Source organism: Zerene cesonia, chromosome 13 (assembly GCF_012273895.1).
Source record: "Zerene cesonia ecotype Mississippi chromosome 13, Zerene_cesonia_1.1, whole genome shotgun sequence".
NCBI classification, from domain to species: Eukaryota; Metazoa; Arthropoda; class Insecta; order Lepidoptera; family Pieridae; genus Zerene; species Zerene cesonia.
Window position 1 is genome coordinate 41,513 of NC_052114.1, and position 10,735 is coordinate 52,247.

Below are 10,735 nucleotides of genomic sequence, written 5' to 3' on the forward strand. Positions count from 1 at the left end.
GCGGAACACCAGACCCTGGAGCGTGAAAATTTATTGATAGAGATGGTAATGACCGTTCTGTCTTAGTCCTTTGTTGCTAGCCGGTGCCCGCATCTTCGTTTGCTTAAACTTTCAATCCTAAATCGAAGAACAATTAGTTCAGTTCGAAGTGTAATCTTCCAGTGTATTTTATATAAAAACAAATATATTATAATTTCGTCTTGTCATTTAATAAGTCACTTGTCTGTTCTCTTATAGACAATAAAAGAATTTAATTTTTGAGTTTTATAGCATTGAAATGCTTTACAAATGTTGCATCAATTTCTGATGCATTTTTATATTATGTGCAATTGTTGCCATTATCGAAACTAGATGGCGGCACTGTGGCGCCGCGGCTCTGGTTGCATTGTCGTTCGTCGGATTGCGTATATTGTTAAAATATTATTGTATAAAACACAAAACCCAATTGGTCTGAAATTAAAATCTTTCTATACTTCCGGCTTTAATTTCGTACCTGAGACGGGGAACTTTTTCCAACTGAGGGCTAGTACTAATAGCTAGTACATGGTCCATCAGCGCCGGATAGTGGCGATTTACGTTTTGATGAGCATTGCGATAGTAATAATCGTATCAGTGCTATCACTCGGGTCTAGAGGAGTAATCTACGTACTGTCAAGGTTTGGCAGTTGAATTTGACAGCTGTCAAAAAACGAGCTTGTCAGTCATATTGACAACTGACAGTTGACTGTCATCGGAGGAGAGGATCTAGTACAAGAGGTCGGCGCCAGAGGGCGCTGCGAGCGAAACATCGATCGAAAACCAGTGCAGTGTAGTGTAGTGTAGTGAAGTTCCGGTTTATAGTGTATGGGAAGTATAACGGAAATTATAAGCCTGGAAGAAATCGTGAGTACTTTTATACATCATATTTATACAGTCCATTTAAGAAGAAATATTGTGGAAGTTTATTGACTTTAGTATTTGCAGTGTTAAATTATATAGATGTAAAATCAAGACTTAAAAAAATAGTTGCATGTTATTATAAGACAAAGTGGTTTATACGGGGAACCTATGCACAATTTTAGTTAAAATTTAAATTTTCAACCACTTGTAAAATTTTCATGAGAAATTAAGAACATAGATTATTTATTTAGTTTGAGTAAATATTGGCAGTTGTCAAACACTTGTAAAAATTTCACGATACTTTAATTTCAACACTTGTATTTTTTTGGGCAATATGGAATCTTTAGTGAAATTGCAAGTGGACAAACAATCTATAATTGAAAGGGCTAGGGTTAATTAAAATTGAAATACCGAAATTTAGTGGCAATTATGCCGAATGGCCGACTTTCAAGGATTTATTTGTATCTTTAATTGATAAGAACGAATGTTTAGATGATGTTCAACGTATGCACTATTTAAAGGGTTTATTAAAGGGTGAAGCTGAACAACTCCTTAGACACATGCCAGTTACCTCATCAAACTATCAAGAATGTTGGTCTCTTTTAAAGGCTAGATATGATAACAAACGATTTTTGTCTAATTGTCTTTTGAGACGTTTGATGAGCCAAACTGTTGTGTCGGGGAACTCTGGTGCCATAAAAGGTTTATTGGATACAACCATGGAATGTTTAAACGGCTTGAAAAATCTTGGAATTGACGTGAGTTCTTGGGATATTATTATTATTTACATTATAGGAGATAAATTAGATCCTGAATCTCGTAAACTGTGGGAAACTCAGATCAGTAAATTGGAGGAACTACCCAGCTTGACTCAATTTCGGGATTTTCTAGAAGCTCGTTTTAGGGCACTGGAATTTTTAGATGTAAGACCGAGTAATGCAAAGACTTCTGTAAACGTTCATAAAAGGGTTCATCATGTCACTAATTCTGTTGCCAATGCAACTTCAAGTAATTGTATTTTTTGTAAAGAGAGCCATAAAATTGCAAATTGTAAAGTGTTTGCAAGGGAGAGTTACGAGACGCGTCAAGGTTTTGTGCAAAATAATGGTTCATGTTTTAATTGTCTCGGCTCTAATCATTCAGTGAAATTTTGTCGGCAAGGTGGATGTCGGATTTGCAAACGAAAACATCATTCTTTGCTGCACCCTAAGAGCTCCATTAGCCATGAAAGTGAATTGGTCAACGTCCATTCAGCCACAGCCTCTGCAGATCAGGCAAATTCATCACAAGGTGAGCCTACATTAGATTAGTTTCTCATTTTTCTAGAGAGTCAGTATCTACACAAGTTTTGCTGGCTACAGCTCTTGTCAAAGTACCGACGAGACTGGGGTCATCACAGAAACTGAGAGTTTTGATGGATAAAGGATCTCAAGCAAGTTTTATTACAGAATCAGCTGTGCAGCTGCTAGGACTTAAGAAGACACCAGTTCGATCCCGAATTGCTGGAATCGGTGGTGAGAAAGAGGCCCTATCCTCTAAGTATACAGTCAATGTAACTATTCACTCCCACTTAGATCCCAACTTTAGAATGCAAATCAATGCGTATGTTCTAAGTAACATTACGTCATTACTACCGTCGGTAGAAGTTGTGCCGAAGAACTGGCCAGCATTAGAAACTTTACATTTAGCGGATCCAATTTTCCATACTCCAAATAAGATTGATATCTTACTTGGCGCGGACCCCTATAGTCAAGTTCTGAGAGAGGGATTAATTCAAGGTCCACCAGGTACACCGGTAGCCCAAAATACGGCTCTGGGATGGATTTTATCAGGCAAGATCACATCGTCCGTTGGCAATGTCAGGTGCCATCATGTAATGGTTGATAATTGCGACCAGATTGACGAGAATGCAATGTTAAAAAGGTTTTGGGAGGTTGAGTCTGTTAGTCCTGATGCTAAAAGGATTTTGTCCGAAGATGAATCGCGATGTGAAACAATTTTTACGCAAACAACACATAGGGATGACGACGGTCGTTACATTGTAAGCCTACCATTTCGTGATGAAGACCCGCAATGCCAATACGGCAACTCCAGAAAACTGGCTTTAAAAAGGTTTCTTCATCTTGAAAATAAATTCAAACGGAATCCAGACCTAGCTCAACGCTATGCTGATGTTTTCCAGGAATACAAGGATTTAGGCCATATAGAGCAAGTCAGAATTGGTGATTTTCCAGATGAAACGGCAGTTTATTTACCCCATCACGCAGTTGTGCGAGAGGATAAATCTACTACCAAACTTCGTATAGTCTTCGACGCTTCGATGAAGGGATCCAATGGAAAATCTCTTAATGATGATATTATGGTCGGTCCTACGCTTCAGTCACCCTTGCGTCACATTATTATGAGATGGAGAATACACCCTATAAGTTTGTGTGCCGATGTAGTTAAGATGTACAGGCAAGTGAAGGTTACAGCTGCACATACTAAATTTCAGAGCGTTTTGTGGCGTGATAATCCACAATCTGAAATTGAAGATTACAGATTATTGCGAGTAACCTTCGGCACTGCATCTGCTCCATATCTTGCCGTGAAAGCCTTACAGCAGACGGCAATTGATGAAGGCGCGCAGTGTCCTGAAGCATCAGAGAGAATATTAAATGATTTTTATGTAGATGATTTGATGACAGGGTGTGGGACAGTACAAGAAGGATTAAAAATTTATAAGGAAATTACAGAAATACTTAGTATGGGAGGATTTAAAATGCAAAAGTGGATAAGCAGCTGTGAAGAATTAAATAAAGAAATTTTTAAAATGGAAAGGGATTGTTGTAAGATTATGGAAGAAGGATGTAAACAGGATAAAGATATAAAGGTAGACAACATAATGAAAATATTAGGAATTTCGTGGGATCGTAAAGATGATGAGTTTAAATATGTTGTAAATCTGCCCACACAGAACGCCCCAATCACCAAAAGAACAGTCATATCAGACATCTCACGCTTATTTGACCCTCTTGGTTGGGTGGCACCATGTGTTGTCACATCCAAAATTTTCATACAAAAGCTTTGGCTTTCAGGTTTAGGTTGGGATGATGAATTGACAGAGGAGTTGTTGAAAGAATGGACAGTTTATCGGAAGAATTTGACAGAGACATGTAGGTTCACTGTTCCTAGATGGGTTAATACATCAGCTGACGACTTATCTACAGAATTACATGGATTCAGCGATGCATCTATAAGCGCATATTCAGCAGTGGTCTATCTTAGAGTTGTGAACTCGCAAGGTATAATAAGGACAAGTTTAGTCACAGCTCGTACTAAGGTCGCTCCAGTAAAACAACAGTCTGTACCCAGATTAGAATTAATGGGAGCAGTGTTGTTAGCGGACTTAATATCAGAGGTAGCTGGTGTTATGAAAATTTCTAAATATTCATCTGTGGACTGACTCGTCTGTGGTTTTGGCGTGGTTAAGTGGTCATCCTAGTCGATGGACTACCTTTGTTGGAAATAGAGTGTCATCGATCCTATCGAAATATGATAACAGCCACTGAGCTCATGTTCAGTCACAACACAATCCAGCTGACATAGCTTCAAGAGGTATAATGCCTCAGGAACTGTCATCTAATACGTTGTGGACTCAGGGTCCGTCGTGGTTAAAAGAAGAATTAATTGAATATAAGAGACCACAATCTATTTCAACGAAAATGGAATTACGTTCAATTAAATCGCATGTTGTAACTGCAACAATATCTGAGGATCCCGTATGGACGAAATACTCGTCTCTGACTAGGTTGTTGAGAGTTATAGCATATTGCCGAAGAGTTATAAAATGGAAGAAACAGAGCGTCGATCATCAAAGGTATAATACATTTTTAGAACATGAAGAAATAGAGGAAGCATTGAAGACGTGTATGAGGCATGTTCAAAATAAAGAATTTGCTGAAGAAATAAACGATTTGAAGAAGGTGGGACATGTTAAGACTAGAAGTAAAATAAAATCACTTTGTCCACATATCGATGATGAGGGTATTCTCCGAGTAAGTGGTCGTCTAGAAAATTCAAATTTGGACATGGCTACCAAACACCCCATTATATTGCCTCATTTAAATCATTTCACCAATTTAATAATTGACGATGCTCACAGGAAGACTTTACACGGCGGGCCAACAGCTGTAATGAGTTTCGTACGGAAACGATTTTGGATCGTTTCGGCCAAGTGATTGGTTAAGAAATTTATCCACAATTGCGTTAGATGTAGACGATATTCTGCATCTAATCAAGTACAGCTCATGGGTCAGTTACCATCATGTCGAGTTACACCGGCGAGGCCATTCCGCAACTGTGGCGTGGATTTTGCTGGTCCTGTCAACATTAGAACAGCTAAGGGTAGAGGTCATCATTCATATAAGGGATACATCTGTGTGTTTGTATGCATGGTGACTAAGGCAATACACCTGGAGGCGATTAGTGATTTATCGGCTCAAGGATTTATTGCTGGATTCAAGAGATTGGTTGCACGTCGAGGGTCAGTCGCAAACATGTGGAGCGACAATGGTACAAATTTTGTCGGTGCTGCCAAGGAACTTCGCCATTTAGTTGCAATTGAACAGTCGTCTGCAGCAGTCGAAATTAGAGAATGGATCGGTAACCAAGGTACAAATTGGCATTTCATTCCTCCTCATGCACCGAATTTCGGAGGTCTTTGGGAGGCGGGAGTCAAGTCGACAAAAAATCATTTGCGCCGCGTAATTGGTGACTCAACTCTCACCTATGAAGAAATGTCCACTGTACTCGCACAAATCGAAGCGTGCCTCAATTCAAGGCCTTTGTCTTTAATACCAGACAATCATAACGACCCCATGCCTTTGACTCTGGGTCATTTTTTAGTTGGTGAGCCTCTGTTATCGGTACCCGACAGGAATTACGAGGACAGTAACATGACAACCTTAAAGAGATGGCAAGTAACGCAACGCATGGTACAGTGCTTTTGGCGTCGTTGGTCTTCCGAGTACTTAACACATCTTTTACAACGCCATAAGTGGACAAAACAAACTCCAGAACCAAATGTTGGTGACATTGTTTTGGTTAAAGAGGATGGGTTACCACCGGCAAGATGGCTCTTAGGTAGAATTATATCCAAGCATCCGGGTAGTGACAATCTCACTCGTGTTGTAACTCTCCGTTGCAGTGGGTCACTTATAAAACGACCCACGTCTAAATTATGTATCCTTCCCATTGATACTGATTAATTTTGTTGCTTGTAAGTTTGTATAATTAGAGATGTGTTATTCCACGGTGGGCGGTTTAGTTTATGAAGGACATCTATTGATGTCCTTGGTGGGCGGTATGTTGTATCAATTTCTGATGCATTTTTATATTATGTGCAATTGTTGCCATTATCGAAACTAGATGGCGGCACTGTGGCGCCGCGGCTCTGGGAATCGCGGTTGCATTGTCGTTCGTCGGATTGCGTATATTGTTAAAATATTATTGTATAAAACACAAAACCCAATTGGTCTGAAATTAAAATCTTTCTATACTTCCGGCTTTAATTTCGTACCTGAGACGGGGAACTTTTTCCAACCGAGGGCTAGTACTAATAGCTAGTACAACAATTGAGAATTTTTTTCTATTCTTTCAAAAAATTCGACAATAAAAGAATTTAACATTGTAAACACTGCATCCGTGCACTTTCCTTGTGCGTAGTAAAATAGTGGAAACAAACAGAAACTTCAAGTTAAATGATACTGGTTATCGCATCTATAAATGATATATCCAACTAAGACCCAAAGAGAGTTCCAGGGTTTGATCTAATTACTCCGCAGGTAATCAAAAACCTTCCCAGAAAGTGCATCGTGATTTTAACAGCTCTTTTTAATGCAATATTCAGAACATCTAATGATAAATGATCTGGATAATATCTAAAGTAATTATGATTCACAAACCCGGGAAGCCAATTCATGACGCCTCATCTCACCGCCCGATCAGCCTAACTTAGATTTGTTAAAATAATAAGTAGCGGAGTAACTAATGTGTTTGCTATTGAACGAAATGAATTTAGGGGGTCCAGCGTCGGGTCCGGGAGCGAGACAGTATGTCAGGTGTACCTGGAAGTGCGTGTCCAGCGCCTCCTGCACCACGTCGTGCAGCGGCTGCTCGCGCGCCGCGCCCGGCGCCGGCCACAGCCGCGCCACCGCCTCGCCCAGCAGCGCCGCGCCGCCCGGCGCGCTCTCCGCGTACTGCGCACACACACGCCTGGTTACACGCGAGCGAGCGACCCTCGGCCGTGTACCGGCTTTCTTATTCAACTCTTATCTACTTTTAAATGTCGTCTTTTTATAAAGCAAATACCAATTTCTACCCGATACCCACTCATAAGTTCCAAATCACGAACGAAGAGAATCAAAACAAAAAGAAACACGCCGTTTTTTTCGAAATTATGACAATATATCAAATTAAGTAGCATAGATTTAAAATATACAAATATTTTAATGTTTCACATATGGAAACATTGCATACCTGCTGGATGCTATGCAGCCACCACCACACGGCGTCCCGGCAGTTGTACCTGGCGTTCTGGCCGCCGTCCAACAGGTTGGGGATGAGGCCGTGGCGCAGACAAGCCGCGTAGGCCAGGATGTGCGCGCGCGCGTCGGCGAAGCGGCCCGTCAGCAGGAACAGGCCGCGCAGCGCCACGAACGTGTCGCGGCCCCAGCAGCGCATGTAGCCCGTGGCGAAGTGCGGCAGGCCCGCCGACAGCGAGCAGGCGGCCGGGCCGGCGGCCGGCAGGCGCGCCGACGCCACGGCACCCGCCAGCTGCACGCTCGTGAGCGCCAGCTCGCGCGCCCAGCGGGAGCCGCGCGCCGCGCCGCCCAGCCGCGCCAGCGCCGCGCCGCGCACGCAGGCGTGCAGCGCGCGCACCACCGCCGCGAAGTAGGCCGGCACGAGGAAGCGCGGCAGCTCGGCCACGGGGCGCAGCGCCTCGCGGTAGTGCGCCGCCACCTCGCCGAGCCGCGGGTCGCCCTCGAGCCGCCGCCACTGGTACTCGAGCAGCCAGTCACCGGCGCGCAGGTTGGCGCACAGCGGGTGGCCCAGGTCGTCGTCCCGCGCGATCGGCTCGAGCGCGGAGACGACGCCCTGCAGGCCCGCGTACACGAGCGGGCCGTGGCCGGGCACGTCGTACACGCCGCCGGCGCGCTCGCGCTCCTCGGCGTCGCAGCAGTAGAGCAGCACGTTGAAGTCGCGCAGGTCGAGCGCGGCCAGCAGCGGCGCGGGCAGCGGCGGCGCGGCGCGCGCGGCGGCCAGCGCGGCCAGCGCGGCGGCGTGCGGCGCGGCGGGCGCCACGCGCAGCACCGCCACGCCGCCGGGCGCCAGCGGCCGCAGCGCCAGCTCGGTCACGGGCCCGTCCAGCCGCGCGCCCGCGAACACGCCGGACTGCTCCAGCGGCACGTCCGTGCGCAGCTCCAGCTCGTAGTCGGTGAGCCCGTTGATGAACTCAGGATGGCGCACGTGCTCGCCCGGAGGTTCGTACGGCCGCCCGGTGCTCCTTGTGAACAGTTGGCGATCGTTTATTTCAAATACCGATTTTATTCTTTACAAAAAAAAAAAACTCTATCGTATCTTTTTCAATGTAACAATCTGGAAAAGATTTAGGAGTCGTTATAGGAAGTTCAGAAAATTTGAGAGATCGAACCGATTTGTATATCGCTAAAGCTACTCAAATCCTCAGTAAGCAGGGCGGTGGGCTCACCCGTGCAGGCGGTGGCGCAGGCGCGCCTCCAGCAGCACGGCGGCCACGCGCCCCTCCACGCGCAGCGGCCGCAGCGCGCGCCCGCCGCACGCCGCCTCGGGCGCCGCGAACGCCGTGCGCGTCACCACCACCACCGACTGCAACACACGCACGTCAGCGGTCAGTGCGACGCCCCAGCGCCCCCGCGCCCCGCGCCCCGCGCCCCGCGCCCCGCGCCCCACGCCCCGCGCCCCCACGCCCCGCGCCCCGCACCCACCTCGCGCGTCACCGGGTGGTGGCGCGTCACGGCGATCACGTCGGGGTCCATCTGGTCGACGAACAGCTCGCAGAAGCCGTCGGCGGCGAGCTGGCGGTGCAGCCGGTTGAGCTCGCGGCGCGCGGCCATGAGCCCGCTGGAGAGGCGCACGGCCGGCTCGTCACCCGCCGGCTCGTCCTCCTCCGCCCAGCCCGGGTACAGGCGCCCCTCCTCCACCACGTGGATCTGTGCCGGTTCGTATATACTCATTTTTTGCATGTTTCTTTTTCTGACCATTTTCTAATTTAACAGATCGATTGCGACGTCAATTTTGATCTTTTTAAATATTAACGATGAAATATTTTATTTTATTCGTATTGAAAAAAAGTACGTATACATTATAAGTCAAACAGTACTGATATTCTTTTTTCAAAATAAACTATACTCTTATATGCATATGCAATCGCATTTTGTTGGTTCGCAAATTTTGTTTACAGCTATTAATTAATTTTAAAGGCAAAAGAGGGCGGCGAGTAGGCAGGCGTACGCACGTGGTGCGGCACGAGCTCGTCCAGGCCGCGCGTGGAGCCGGCGCCGCACGCCGCGGCCGCCACGAGCGCGGCGCCGGGCAGCACGTCGAACAGCGAGCGGCGCGCCAGCGGGCTGGGGTTGTCGTGCGTGAGGTCCAGCAGCAGCGCGCGCGCCACGCGCGGCCGGGCGGCGCGGGGCGCGGCGCCGCCGGGGGCGCCGGCCGGGACGCCGGACGGGGCGCCGGCCGCGCGCGCCCCGAAGCGGTGCAGCAGCCGGCCCAGCTCGTGCGCGTCGCCCGCGCTCTGCGCCTCTGCAACACGCACGCCGCCCCCCGCTCTAGCATAGCTCACGAGTAATGCCATTATGAAATAAAAATTAAAATCATGTGGTCCCCTTAGATACACACGTTTTTTTTAATAGACTATAAAAAAAAACCAATTCGACGGTACTTTCTTTCTTCGAAATATTCAACTGAGTTAAGTGAATTCTATGTTTTACATTTAACGAAGGCTGGGACCTCCCGTTTGGTCCCGTTTAAATTTAGTCTAGTTGAGACAATTTGAAGGCGATTTAGATTTTTCTAAAAAATAATAATGTATTCGTATAATTCGGGACTTATTACATAATTTCTTGCCCCACATTTGTAACCGTGTAAGGAGTGACTGGGAGCACGGTAACCTCTAATGAGCGCCGTGATGCCGAGGCGGTTGACGAAGATGTTGTCGACGAGGTCGGAGTTGGTGAAGAGCTCGGCCACCACGTAGAGGTCGGGCCGCGCGGCGCGCGCGCAGTCCAGCATGTACTCCGCCACCTGCGCACAGCCGCCTCCACTCTACACGCTAAATACTTCGACTATTTTGTTTATTATGTTACGCTTTTCTTGATTACATTTCTTTCGGCAACACTTTCCTTTCCCGCTGCACAACTTTTTGCTTTGCCGGAGAGCAATAGAATTGTTGACTATTTGAAGAGTAAAATACAGTGAATACAATTTTCATGTCGAAAAATGATGCATCAAATGTTTTAAGAGGCGAAACTCGGCAACCGATCGGAATTATTTACATTAACAGAGGATTATGTCGTAGCGACCACGAAAGTTTCGCAGAAGTTAAAGAAGATGGAAGTAACAAAGTTACAATAAGCAAGACATTGCGCGGTGGGGCTGACTGTGGGGAGCCACTCACGTGCAGCGGCGTGGAGTGGCAGTTGTCCAGGCGCAGGCCGTGGAACAGCGCCGCGCTCTGCTCCACGTAGCGCCGCATGTGCGCCCACAGGAACGGGCTGTCCTCCGGCCGCGCGCCGTACCTGCCGCACGAGCGGACGCGTGAGCGGGGGTGTGC

General features: G+C 46.8%; 2 protein-coding genes across 2 annotated transcripts in view; one reads left to right on the forward strand and one right to left on the reverse strand.

The window, feature by feature from the left end:
* Window positions 1–10,735, reverse strand: part of LOC119831194 (glycogen debranching enzyme-like) — a gene marked incomplete at its 3' end in the record, with an annotated part of 17,937 nt that overhangs the window by 593 nt on the left and 6,609 nt on the right. The window contains 8 exon segments of the mRNA XM_038354482.1: window positions 1–15; window positions 6,987–7,118; window positions 7,399–8,425; window positions 8,630–8,766; window positions 8,886–9,110; window positions 9,416–9,705; window positions 10,074–10,206; window positions 10,580–10,735. The exon segment at window positions 1–15 is cut by the window's left edge and continues 4 nt beyond it; the exon segment at window positions 10,580–10,735 is cut by the window's right edge and continues 143 nt beyond it. Coding sequence (XP_038210410.1) covers window positions 1–15; window positions 6,987–7,118; window positions 7,399–8,425; window positions 8,630–8,766; window positions 8,886–9,110; window positions 9,416–9,705; window positions 10,074–10,206; window positions 10,580–10,735 — 2,115 coding nt within the window.
* LOC119831089 lies at window positions 5,140–6,446 on the forward strand. Its single transcript, XM_038354335.1, has one exon. The coding sequence runs from the start codon at window positions 5,169–5,171 to the stop codon at window positions 6,126–6,128; it is 960 nt and encodes a 319-aa protein (XP_038210263.1). The 5' UTR covers window positions 5,140–5,168; the 3' UTR covers window positions 6,129–6,446.

Coding starts and splice junctions, on each gene's coding strand:
- LOC119831089 (XM_038354335.1), top strand. CDS start 5,169: ATGGGTCAGTTACCATCATGTCGAGTTACACCGGCGAGGCCATTCCGC.